The following is a 13,481-nucleotide window of genomic DNA, read 5'->3' as shown; positions in this document are numbered from 1 at the left end:
ACTGTGCTTTGCCTGTACAGCCATAGCAGTCAGACTCTCATCCCTGGTAACATACTGCTGCATGCATCGGGTGCCGTGAAGGGAGCTGCAAATACGGTGCTAAACACAGGACCCTCACCTAATGCCAGGACGCAGTTCCTTGCTTTAGGCTCCTTACGTGCTACCGTTCTCCTACAGAAGGCATGTGACTCTGCAGTTAGTAATGGATGAGGAGCATTGGCTGAGAGACTGTTTTGAGATGCTAAGATATTGCCGTCATACTGATTGCATAAAAGGCTGGAGGGAACGTGCCTACCCTTTATAGTGATCCAGCAGATGTTGCTGCTTTGCCCAGGTAAGGACAGATGGATATGAGAATGACTGAGGAGATGGAGCATTGCCTCGTCTGAAATCGAGATTGATACAGTCGCATGGCATAGCTAAATTACTCAGTTTAAAATGTGGGAACCCTGTGCGTGGGGATCTGAATATCTTGTATTGCCTTCCTTCTGCCATATGTAGGCAGTTGTTTAGCTGGTAACTGGAGTATCTGTATGTGCATAGAGCCACAGATCGTTACCTCTTGATTATGTTCATGTTATCTGATGTGTCATCTCCATGAGAGAAATTAAATTGCCTTTAGTAATTTGAAGCAAGTAAAAATGACAAATCATCGTTCTCATGTGATCAGTAAATGGCTACAGAACAAGAATGCATCTCAATTACATGGCAAGTACATTTCAAGCAGCATCGATTGTTCCAAATCTCCAACTGTTACCTGTGATTTTCTTTACTTTTAAACTAAGATGGCATTGGACTATTAAAAAGAAAAAAAACAAAAAAGTATCTTCTTTCCCCTTTGCATAAAGCTATTAGCTGTGAACTCTGATTTCATAATTATGAAGTTAAACTAGAGATTGATTTTGTAAGAGACAAAAGCAATGTCATGTATGTATATATAGAGAGAGAGAAAAGAAAGAAAACAAATGCAGTAGGAAAGTGATTTTCAAAGTCCACATCTTGAGATGTGGCAGACTAGTGTGTGGAAAGCAAAAGCTCCCTTGCGCAGCTAGAAAATGGTCACCATTAGTGAGCTGTCATGCAGATCCTGCAGGAGGAAAAAGGAGTGAACAGTTAGCAACAGGAAATGCTTTTGTATGTGAATACAGAACGTGGGCTGCAAGATACACTTTTAATTTTTTAAAAAGAAGCCAGCAGTGCTGTCTACATTTGCATCTGGATTCTGATCTTGCAAATATTCCTGACTAGGAAATTAGCATCTCCAAAGACAGTTCATAGCAGTAATTACCAGGCATAGTGCATGATTATGCCACACAATGAAGCATCCTGCAGAGATCCCCCAGTCAGTGCCAACCTTCGGCAGCTCCCACCCTCCCGTGAGGAGGAGGATGGCTGGCAGAGCCTCTCTCAGAGCTGCCCCTTGGGGGTGGGTGACTTTGCATCCTCTCCTCAGCTCCTGTGTTCATGCACAGGGAACCAGCCCAGAGGGTGAGCGTGACCTTAGGACTCGAAAATGATCTGTAGAGTCATCCAAATCAAACTGCAGGCTGAAGCTCAGATTTCACTGTAAGTCTACCTTCCATCCAGTCAAGTTCTAGTGCTGTTCCAGTAAGCACCTGTGTTTCTTACAAGATGATAAAACAACTGAGATACGCTCCTTCCACCTTGGCCTAGGTGTTTCCAGAAGTAGCGTCTAAATTACTACTAAAACCAAAATCAGTTTCTGAATGATATGTTGAATCTTGATGCCTGGAACTGTGTTCTTGCTTGCTCACAAAATGGCAACCATTTGTTTTCCTCGTTACATTGCATTAATAAATGTTCCCTTAAATGCCCTCCACCTCCTGTATCCAATGCTGTGACCTTACATGCCCTATCATCCAGCTGAAGCAATTAACTGCATTTTTAAACATTTCCTGCTTCACATTGAGCTGATTGACAGCTATTTCTCAGGGCAATTTGTTTTGTATTAAAGCAGGATTTTGTCCTTCAGTGGTCTGTCCAGAAGTCCCCAAATTAGCTGCCTTTGCTCTGCCTGTAAGGGCAGTTTGCGGTAGCACGAGTACATGATAATTTCCTTGGTGTGCTGCCTTGCCATTCAAACACTAAAACGGTTCAACGTGCGTACAAGCAGTCACTCTTCTAAATCTTCAGCTATCAGTCAGTTTGGGGAATGGCACTGTTTTTAAAAAAAGAACGAAGTCCAATTCTTTGTTCTTTGAGTGGTTTTAACCATCAGGGTAACATTTAAACACAATGCTTTTGGCTACTTTGAGTCCAATTGCAAATATGAAACATCAACCAATTAGTCCTTTAGAAACAAATTAGTGGCAGAATGCATATTGTGGTTGCAGCATGGTCAGACGCTTTGCTCCATGGTCACTGCTTTAGCCGTGCCATCACCCTGCGTTTCAACCCTACTGGGAAGGGCTTCTCGCTGTGCCCTATGGGTGTTCACCATGGCTCAACCCTACATCTTTCCCCCTTCCTCCTTCTTGCCCTGGCTCCGGTGAGTAGGACTGGTACCCCATGGTCACAGGTTCGCTTTTAAGGGTCTCTCATGACTGAATTGAGGGCAAAGAAGAGGCACGGACTTTTCTTAGGAGCAGAGCTTGACCCTCTGCTGAGGGTCATTTGGTTTTCTGAAACAACTCTTTGACTTTAACTGGTGGAAACAGAGAGCTGCTTCTGCTCCTCTCTCCTGCTGAGGGGTTGAAACTTCATTTTAGAGGTGTGCAGAGCTCTAATTATAGTGTGGAGCCACAAAATATGCAATTAATGCTAACCTGAATTGCATGATAGCTGACTCTTTTCTGGAGCCTGGACCAGGAACCAGTTGTCCTTTCCTGGAAGATGAACCTTCTGTCTTTCCAATTGCTCTGAAGCTGATAGTTGTTTAAACTTGTGCTGTAAGCATCAAAAATATGTAAGTCAGTTAATAGGGCTGAGACCTGACAAAAAAAAAAAAGCAGCAGAAAAATTTAAAATAACAGAACGGTGCTTTTACCTTTTAAAACCTTAGAACTGGCAAGCTGCGTTTGAGAGACCTGAACCATGTGCTTGGAGCGGTTGGTGGTATTAATGACGTGGCTTCCCAACTTAACCATTGCCCAGGTCTCAGGTTTTCCTGAGCTCCAGTGTTAATTTTACGCTGAGGGCAGAGTCCTGCAGCTCTCCTTCATTAGAATTGCAGGGTTGCAGAGGGTCGAGTCGTGCAGCGTAGAGCAGTTTGTGGTTCTGAGAGCTCTGCTGCATGAGACTCCTTGGCATCACTGCATTCAGCTGCGTAAATCTGTTCAGCCTGTTTAATATCGATGCCTTGGAACCTGGATCTCTTTCTTCTTGACCCCACGCCTGCGAGCTGTTCTCTTTTTTTTCCCTAGCAGATTATGAACCACTAGCCTGTCAGCTAAGCATGCAATGAGAGACTTTCTCAAATATTTGTTGTTTACCTGAGATGTAATAAGGTCCTTTGTGTCATCTCTTGCAGACAGGGGAATTTCGGAGCCAATCATCTCTAACATCTGCTCCACAGCTACAGCTAGCGCCCATTTCAAAAATGGCTCAATGTGTATTTACACAATAGAATGCTTGTGTTAATTAGAGTTTATTCCACCGCTGGTATCCATGCATAACTCCTATTAATAGCAGCAGTGGCTATGTATTCTCATAAGGAGAACAGAGCTCCTAATTAGAACTCCAGATATCTTTGTACAGCTTTTATTGCAGAGACAAAGTGCTGTATGTTCACCCGGTAGCTATTTTAACAGAAAGAAAATGACTTTTTTTTTTCTTTTCCCTAGCCTACCTTTTATTTTTATTGCAATAACACGAGCCAGTCCCACCCTGGAGCCGGGCGTAGGTGGAGAGGAAGCCCTGCTGTAGGGAGCTCACCCTTCAAGCAGAAATGCGTCCAGAGATATGACTATACCAGGTAGCAAAAATGAGTTTGGCCATGAAATAGCCACTTTTGTCAGTATAAACCTACCCTCTGGGTCAGTCTGGGGGACAGAGCTTGGTCCGTATTCTCAGCGCCCACTATGAGGCTCAGATCTCTGTTGCCGTTGTCTCCGTGCAGCCCCTTGCTGTCTCCAGGGCAGTGGGGACTGGGCAAAGCTCTAGTTTTCGAGCAGCAAAGAGGCAGCAGAACTGCATGGCAGGGAGGAAAAGTGCTAACGGACCCCCACAGCGCTGTCCCGTAGCCCCGAATTGGAGACTTGTGTCAGGTCTTTTGCATTAGCGTCTCCCTTTACAAACGTGAGTTCACACATTTGACTCTGCTGTCTCCCGACTGGGCAGTTATTTTCAGGATATCAGGTTTTACAGATCATAGAAAGTTTGCAGAATTCCATTAAATTTTTTTAACGTTCAGCAGGATACAGTGGGGAGAGCACACTATGAAATTTGTCCTGGGATCTGAAGAAAAGATACTGAACATTTATCTTATTATTTATATTTTATTTTAAAAAAAAAAAAGAAAAACTTTCGGATTGAGGGTATTTCCAAATATAGTAATTCTTTTTTTTTTTCCATCTGATGAAAACAGGCTTATAAAGAAAAGACTGATAAGAGGCCCAGCTAAGGAAGCAATGGCAAGGATTGCTCTAAAGCATGTAAACAAACAAACCTCCTCAAACGGGTGTCTGAATTCCAATGGATTCTAATTATCTCCTAAGACAGATAGGTATGAAAAACTACTGATATGAAGAAACTCTAGACTAAAAAAATACAGATGCTATAATTTCAGGATGTTTTAGCTTCTGCCGGTGGCAGGTACGGAGTAAGAGATAAGGTAGAAAATAATGAGCTTTTGTTATTTGTATCTGAACTTTAGAAGAGACTCATTGTGAGTGAACAAAAGATGCACCATAAAACAAACACTGCACTGAAATAATTCTCTGTGGAAATGTAAAAAGCTGCAGGGCGCTAAAGAAGATGCAGTGTCTTCAACAACAGAGTTTTAGAGCCACTGCTACTAGTAAGATATAATATTTCAGAGTTTTATAGTACACTAATTAAAATGTATGATAAAATTTAACTCTCCTTCCATCTTTTGTGAAGGAGACTTCATGGTAGTTTATCTTCATCATGTATATTGTCTGCTAATTCCTACATACTCCTACCAACAAATATATGCCTCTCCCCTTTTTAATTCACATCTCAACTAATGATAGAAGCAATAAAAGTTTAGAAGCTAACATTTTCTCCTTTGTCAGCGTAACTGCAAGAAATTTTACATTATAGATTCGTATTAAGAATTTCATGCATTAAGACCAAATCGGGGTCTTGGAGAGACTCCCCTTTGCTGAGCAGATTCTCAGTTACATCTGCATTCGCGATGCAGGTGCTGTCAGGGCTAAGATCTGACAGTATTTACCCTGTGTATTGTAGTCATTACTGAGCGAGCTGCCAGTCTCTCCGTCCCAGCGTGTGTAGTTAATGCACCAAATACTGTCAGTGTGCACTAAGTCCATCGCTGCCGTTGGCAGCATTTGTTATTTTGACGTTCCCGTGTCCTCTGCCCGTGGGCAGGGCAGTATTGGCTGGGCTCAGCAGGGACTGGCCAGATATCTGCTGGGGGAAGGAGTCGCTTCCTTAGGTGGTGCCTCACCTGCAGCTGCCAAAGGGAGGTTGGGCTGAGCAGGAGGGCACAGAGCTACACATCGCTCAATTCCAGCCAGGAGGCAGCTCCTCTGGCTGCTCCGTTCTGCCGCTGGTGATGGGCATCAGCTGCCCGAGCGCCCCAGCGCTGCTCTCCTCCTTCACCCTGCTGCTGCCCTCCTTGGCTGCAGGTGCGCGAGTTCCTTGTGTCAGGATGCAGAGTTCTTCAAGGCATCGATGTGGTCTGGAGGCTGTACTCAACTGCTCACCTAGGCAGTCATGAATCCAATGTACACCGTTGTATAAAAGATCACAGTAAATTATTCAACGATATTACTTATGTGCAGGTTAGATCAAAACCTGGCTGCCAAAAGTTGAAAGCCAGTATAAAGACAGAGATATGCTGGTTTAATACATCATGAAAAAATATCTAGATTCTGCTCTAGCAGGTACTACAGGCTGGAGACTGACAGGCAAGAATAAAAGAGCTGGGAATAAATTTTATGTAGCTATTTTCTTTCTCCCTCAAATGTGAATGCTTATGCAAAACACATTGCTGTAGATTCACTGACAATAAAGAGGGAATCATTATACGAGTAGTGAGTTCTCAGGGGAACACTTTAGCCAAAACACACTCTGCAATAATTTCCCACATCTTAGTTGAATAAATTAATTTATGAATTTTCCATGAATACGTTCAACCGTTTCTCCCCTCATATATTTTATTGATCTCCATATACATTTAGCAACAAATAACAGAGCAGCTTTTCTATTTGCAGTAAAATAGTTTAGAGGTGTTTATGTTGGCCTTGGGGTTCATAGTAAAAAAAATGCAGTTCACACACCGGGGAGATAGCAGAGAAACACGAAGCTTGGCAGGACCCGCTGAGCTCTACGAGGAGACTCAGCAGCGAGTCACGACATATCCAGTCACACCACCAGGGAGATGAGTCCCCTGAAATGAGAGGGACCCAGCCCCAAACTGTGGGGCTGCTGCCACTGAGTCCTGTGTAGAGTCACTGCAAGGAGCTTTGTGGCTCATGTCTGCAAGACTTGTAATGTTCCTTTCATGTTGGAGACTGACATTCTATCATTCCCTCATTTAATATGTTTTGTCCTTTACTGTGTATCTTTCTTTTTTTTTAAAACACTTGAGAAGGAGATGAGGTGGCAACAGGAAAGAAGGGAATTGGTTTTTTCTCCACAAAAAAAATAGGAATGCAGCTCCATGGTTTGGGGGAAGCCAACAGGCTCCTTCTGGACTGTAGATCCCATGGCAAACTAGTCCAAAAAATTTCATTATTGCTCCACTATGCACCTTCTGTGGCCACTCTGCCTCTGAATATCAGTTTGTTTGGCTTAGGCAATGTCATTAAATGCAAAGCTGAGCCACTCCTGTGGGTTATTACAGTGAGTAAGCACACCATCACAGGGAAACTATATCTTCATGTTTTTCTTTAGGGAAAGGGAAAACAGTTGCATGCGGTGATTAGCTGTTGAAAAGTAATCAGTATTATCCTAATTTGGTGTTTAAATTATGGAGTTCTTTCATCTTCTTCCCTCAACAGAGAGCTACCACCCCAGGTCTATGAATATGTGTACAAACCACCATCCTAGAATAGTCGAGTGAGAATATAGTGTGGTAAATCATAGGTGTGAATTTACTCATGTGTGACTGCACCACTGTGATCTTCAGGTTTAGCTTTCCTTCTTGCCCTGCACATTCAGATCATAGAGAGAACCCTTCTTAAGCAGTTTCTTTTTTGGTTTAGGTAGAGCTTTTTGGTTGTCATTTTTATCAATCATAAGGAAAGCTGAGGAAAAACTTGCCTTGCTTTTTCCAACTGTAAAGCTCTTTCTTAACTGCGCATAATAACGGGCTTGAAATATGCTTTACCATCTTAAAGGTGGTATTTAAAGTATAATTGTTAATGCTTGGATATGTAATTTACATTTATTATGCATAATAAAATATGTAACTAATTGATGTTCTGTAAGGGATTAAATGATCAACTCCAGCTGCAGCAGGAAGATTTATGCCCGTGTTCTCAATAACATATTGACTATCGGAATAAATAACTAGCGACTCTGCAAAAAGAGTCGTTGCCTTCAGGACTGTGCGCTCGGAGAGCATTCTCCTTTCTCTTATCCTTCTGATACGTTCTCTTGTGTTTGTGTTCTGTCCAAACAGCATAGATTAAGCAAGTGTGTTTATGGAGCAAACAGATGAAAAGTACTTCTATTCCCTTCAGTCTTGTAAGAAATTTATATAAAGCGCAAACTAAACTTGCACATGTTTGTGTGTGGCTGTGCATTCTCTGAATCTGAAGGGCAGAACATCACACAGAGTGTGCAACCACCAGGGTGCATTGAAGTTCAGAATGGCCGGGAGATAATGTCAACAGAATAGGATGTAGGCACAGGATAATGGTCTCCTGCTGCTAGATTAAAGCCTGGGCAAAGATGAGCCCTTTTAACGAAAACAAACAGAGGCAAAGCCAAGATATTTGCTGTACTTTCAAAGCAGGAGGTATTTATCTTGTAACAACATCCTGTTCGGTTCCCTTGGCTTCTACCGTATTGAAAGAACAGAAGATGATGCTGTGATTTTTGTGGCTGTTGCTGGTTGAGCTCCAGATGCCCACTGCATCCTTGTTGCATAACACCATGGTCGTACGCTGCGTGTCCTTCAGCCTTCAGAAAAGCTGCACATTTCAAAACACGTTGTGTTGCACTGTGCAAGCGTGCTGGCCTACTTGAAACAGAAAAATAATTAATCTGTAATAAAACTCAGATTTATCAAAGGGGTTTTACAGCCCAACATTTCCCATTTCCCCTGGCAGGAGGCAGTCTCTGCAGGGAGGAGCGCCAGCCGCAGCGCTGCAGGCAAAGCTCCCCCTTGCATTAAAAGCCCTTGGATTCTGATCTGGTGGAATCAGTGCTTGAAGATGACAAAAAAATGAGATTGAATTCAGTTCATTAGGTATCAAGCCAAAGAGAACGCCTTGAACATTTCTGTTCCTGCTTCTGTGTGCTGTTTTCTTTTACTCCGTTTTATTAGTCCAGGCTTCAGAAGGGGACAACTACCCAGGCATAAAGTTCTTAGAGGAAAGTCAGTGCTGAAATATCTGTAGTCCAAACAGCAGGCTATGAATAGTCAGTATGTTATGAATCGGGGGGGTTAATTAGCACACTTTTGCAATATTAATTCTTCTGAGTTGCCTCATTCACCCAATACACATCCTGCTGCCCTAAATGGTTTCAACGTGCTGACTGTCAAGAGCTGCTGTAAATTCCATCTGCTGAAGTTTTGGGGAAGGGAAAGGAAAAAGAACAGCATGCAGATATAGGGAACTGTACTGTACTGCTCATGGTGTAATCTCCACTCTTCGGTTTTATGATTTCATTGTATTTCTGGAATTGATGGCATGATGGATGGCTGTTTTCAGAGCTGGTGCTGTTAACTGTTAAGGCAATTTATAGTTATCGGAGTCGTTTAAAATTTCTTCCTCGTTATAAGAAGCTGCTGTGTTGAAGGACCAGGCTGATGGGCTGAGCTGATTTGTTTCAGCTGATGTCTTTTCATGGGTGTTATTCAGACCAAGCCCATTGCTTGCAGGAGGAGTTGAGAGCTCACAGCTCCTTAAAAGACCAAAACAATGAATTGATATTGGTAACAGCTGATAGATGGCATGATTTCACACCCAAAACCACAGTAGAGCAGCCCAGGAAATATATGGAATTCTGGAGGTTTGTGTTTTCTTCCCTGATTCGGCACTGATGTTTTAGATAACCTCAAAGAAATTGTTTCAGCTTTCTGTGCTGCAGAGTCCATGTATTTAAGCAGGGAATAATAACAATGCTTTACAAGGAACATTTAGAAGTGCTGTACAAAACTCTGCATAGGAAGTAGGTTTTATTGTTGTTATCTGTAATGATAACAAACAATGGCATTTTCAATAGAGACTGAAGTTTTGCAATCTGTCCAATGCTATTATTGCTAAATGCAATCTCTCGTTTAATCTACAGCTGCTGCTTTTAGATCTTGTTCTAATACAAGTCCTACTCTTGCTTTTTTTGTTATTCTAGTGCAAGCTGGAGTTTCATGCATGTACTTCTGGCAAAAGCATCACAGCTCGATGTGAAGGGCCCTGCCCCTGCCTTCCAGGACCTGAAAGTTTGAAACACAAGACAGAGAAGACAGGTGAGTTGAGCTGTTCGTGGAAGTGTAGTATATTAACTGGTTCCTGCTATGTCCCCAGAAAAATGTAAGATATTACATGTAGCACCTTTTGAGGAAAAACTATGGTACAACTAATACTTTTCTAAACACGGAGTGCTTTTCACCATCTTAACTACTGCGATACTAACACCCAGTCAATAAGTCTCATAGGAAGACTGAGTTCTGGCTAATGTTTCTCACATTTCAGTGAAAATATTTTGAGTTGACATACTGAATCATCATAAAAGATTAGAAAGAAAATGGTTCGTTACTTCATAATTTAAAAAGAAATTATTATTAGCCTGTATTTTATCCACAAAGTCATTGAAAGTCACACATACATGTATTAGATGGGATCTAAATAATTTTGTTATTAATGTTATCATTAGAAGTCAAAGGTACATACGCATATCTGGATTTATATATTAAACTGTTTCAACTACAAACTCAATAGAAATGATGTTTTATAAAACCGAAGGCTGGAGTCTCAGCACAAATGGCCATTTTCCCTGCCAGCTCTCAGCGAGTTCTCTATTTAGTTCTGAAAGCCCAGTGAGCTAATTCACTCCCCCAGGTATTTTCCAAGGAAGTGAGCACAAGCTGTCTCAGAGCGAACTCATCCAAAGGGAATTAGTTCTTGCAAAAGAGACTGACTAAAAGCATAAGTCCAGCAGCGGGGTAAGTGCCGCAGCCAGGTTCTGTCTAATGAGTTTCCATCCTTTTATGGGGAAAGCCCTCTGGAAGGGAGAAGAGTTGTTGCTTGTGGCTGTGGTTTCTTGGTATGAGTGCAGACGTGCTGGTGAGAGCATCTGTGGCAAAGTGAATACCAGCCTGTTAAATACCGTGGTGTCTCCTCTCTCGGGCAGCTGTTGAGCTCCTGTCTATATTAGTAGCTTAAAAAGCCAAAGCGGTGTCTTAAAAGATTTGCTTTATTATGTTAAGCATTGAAATGTGTTTATTTGCCTTGTGTGCCACATTGAGTATAAAAAAGATGAAGCTGTGACAAAGGTTTGTTTGACCAAAAATGTTTGAGAACCTCGTTTTGCTCCCCCTCCCCATGGACACATTTCAACAGTAGCGGATACAGAAATGGCAAGAAAAGTTTAAACAGCACTTCCTTTGGTTATGTCAAGCCCTGTCGCTTCAGCTGAAAACTGAGGGGACTGCTGGTGGTGGCCCACACACGGTAGCCACCAGCACAGCACCAGTTTTCTCATGAAGCCTCTATCTGCTTTCTAGAACAAGCAGTGACTCTTGAAAATACACACTATATATAACTGTAATATTGCTTTATGTGGCTTGAAACTTTTGGTTACAGAATGCCCACTGATAAATTGCCTTATTCATATTTTCTATTTCTTGTAGTCAGGCGCAAAGATATACTTTTCTTCTCACGGGGAACAGCTTATATGTCCTCTTTGTTGCCCTTATCAGAAAGTATCGGATTAATAAATCTTCAGTGACATTTTAAAGTTACTATTTCATTCACACAAGAAAAAAGATTCTAATAACCCTTATCTTGATAAATGCAATTTGACAGGGTATATGTATTCTGAAACCTCGGCTTTTGTTTTGCTTGACTCAAAACTTTAACTCCAGCCAACAAAGCATTAATTTAATAGATTGGTTGATCTGCAGAGCAACTTTCCTCAGGGCTTTTCCAAGAGGCCAGACTTGATCTGTTCCTCCTGCAATTGCCCTGGTAACAGGGATATTAAATGCCTTAATTCTGCCATCTTCACTGTGGCATGAAGTGTGCTTTGCTCCCTTGAAGGAGCACAGTCACCTGGGACATAAGGGCTGTCATTGCCAGGTGGTCGTACAAGCACAGGAGTGATTGTGTATGTGCGTGTGTGTGTGTGTGTATATATATATATATATGCAAAAATCAATAGTCCTATAATATTTTTCTTTATCTTTCTCTCTCTCTGGGGTTAGATGCTGAAATGCTCACAAAAGGATTTGGTATTGAGAATCAAATAATCAGTAGCAAAGGGACTTTCTAACTTGCTTTACCTTAGATTTTCTTCCGGGTATTTGAATGTGCCAATAATGGGCTAATTAAAGACTATTTTCAACTCTCCTCCTCAGTCTCTCTTCTTCAGACATTGTCTCTTCTATTTACCCACTGATTGTAATGGGGGCTCAAACTGAGTATTTCAGAGTTTGTCAGTCTTTTATTGAAGACCTCCAAGGTGTTTCTATGAGAAAACATAAGTACATTCTATACACCAGTATAAATTCTACCCAAGTACGATTTTAGTATTTGAAAAGGGAGTCAGTATTGTGTGTGTCTGCCCTTTACAGCCTAGAAGCCAGGCAGCTTTCATTTAGATTTATGGGAGAATTATGAATTCTAATTGCTGATCACAAAGAAGTAGCATTGCCTTTCAGAAGGTTACTTTATTTGCTCGAGAATTTGTGTCATCTGCCTCTGCAGAAATCAGCCCTGACCAGTGTCTCAGGTGATGTGCGAGACACAAGGCTATCTCACAGCAGAGCGTGGCAGTCCCCTGACGCCTGCTCATGGCAGCACTTGAGTTATCTTCCCTTTACCTTATCTCCAAATCTATCTTCTGACTTGCATTTTGGTTACTTGATACGTTAGTATTTTTTTCTCGTCTTCGCACAAAATTATTCTATTTTCCTCCTATTGTATGATAGGAGGAAATATCATTAATATTGCTGAATTGGTATAAAAATCAGTAGTTTGATTTCTCATAATAAGAGTTTGTATAAAAGAATAGTGTAGACATTTGGGACCCGGTTTCTGCTCCCTATTTAGTTGCCAAGTTTGTGAAATCCATTCAAATACAGCGTAATCTTAAGTAGAAAATGATAGAGAGCTAAACCTCATGCCTCCTACAGACATGTCAAGGGAAAAATACTAAGGCAAATTACAGTTCAAATGCTTCCAGCAAAATGGAAATGCAGCGATTTGAGCCATTGCATAAACTTTTCTCTGCCTATTATACAACAAGGTTAAATGTATGTGGTTGTGAACTTCCAATTTAAAGACAGTTTGCATTCATCTTTACACGCTCGTTCAATCATATTCAAATATTATTCCATAATAAATTACTTTCAGAAATTAAAAATGTAAAGGAACATTTAATTTCCAGACTACTGTAATTCTAAATGTCATGACCTTTTTTATACGCTTGTGAATAAAATTGGCAGCAGCATCAAAGAAAAGCAGTCCAAGTGTATGTGCTTGGAGGTAACAGTTGAATGTAATGTCAGAGTCATATTCCTTCCTCCTCTCTGGGCTCCTTTGAAAACATCTCTGCTTTGAGGATGACAATCAAGATTAATAATCATGTTAAAAATTGGAATTCTATTTTATAGTGCTAACTGGTAGCTTGGAGATGTTCGTGAAATAACACAAATGCTATCAGAAGAAAACTACACCAGAATAATTGCCTTTAATGGTAAATAACATTGTTATCTTTGTACCATAAGTTAAATCTGTGAAGAGATGACAGGATCATGTTCTTCATTTTCTTGAATGGGGTTTGAGTCAGTGCTTGAGAGGTAGAAAACATGACTCTGTGAGGGCACTAATGGAGAAAGACAAGCCCTAAAGCTTTTTCTCATTTCTTTTTGGGGCACATTTAGATACTTTTAGTTTATCAAAACACTTGATATGCTTCATTAT

General features: G+C 41.3%; 1 protein-coding gene across 1 annotated transcript in view; it reads left to right on the top strand.

Moving 5' to 3' along the window:
* SPOCK1 (SPARC (osteonectin), cwcv and kazal like domains proteoglycan 1) overlaps positions 1-13,481 on the top strand; it is a 294,412-nt gene that overhangs the window by 222,172 nt on the left and 58,759 nt on the right. Inside the window, exon 6 of the mRNA XM_054079892.1 lies at positions 9,691-9,805. Within this exon, the coding sequence (XP_053935867.1) occupies positions 9,691-9,805 (115 nt within the window). The remainder of the gene's footprint in view (positions 1-9,690; positions 9,806-13,481) is intronic.

The sequence above is a fragment of the Cuculus canorus genome, chromosome 14, assembly GCF_017976375.1.
Source record: "Cuculus canorus isolate bCucCan1 chromosome 14, bCucCan1.pri, whole genome shotgun sequence".
NCBI classification, from domain to species: Eukaryota; Metazoa; Chordata; class Aves; order Cuculiformes; family Cuculidae; genus Cuculus; species Cuculus canorus.
Note: the sequence above shows the minus strand (reverse complement) of the source record. Positions and strands in the feature narration are given on the sequence as shown.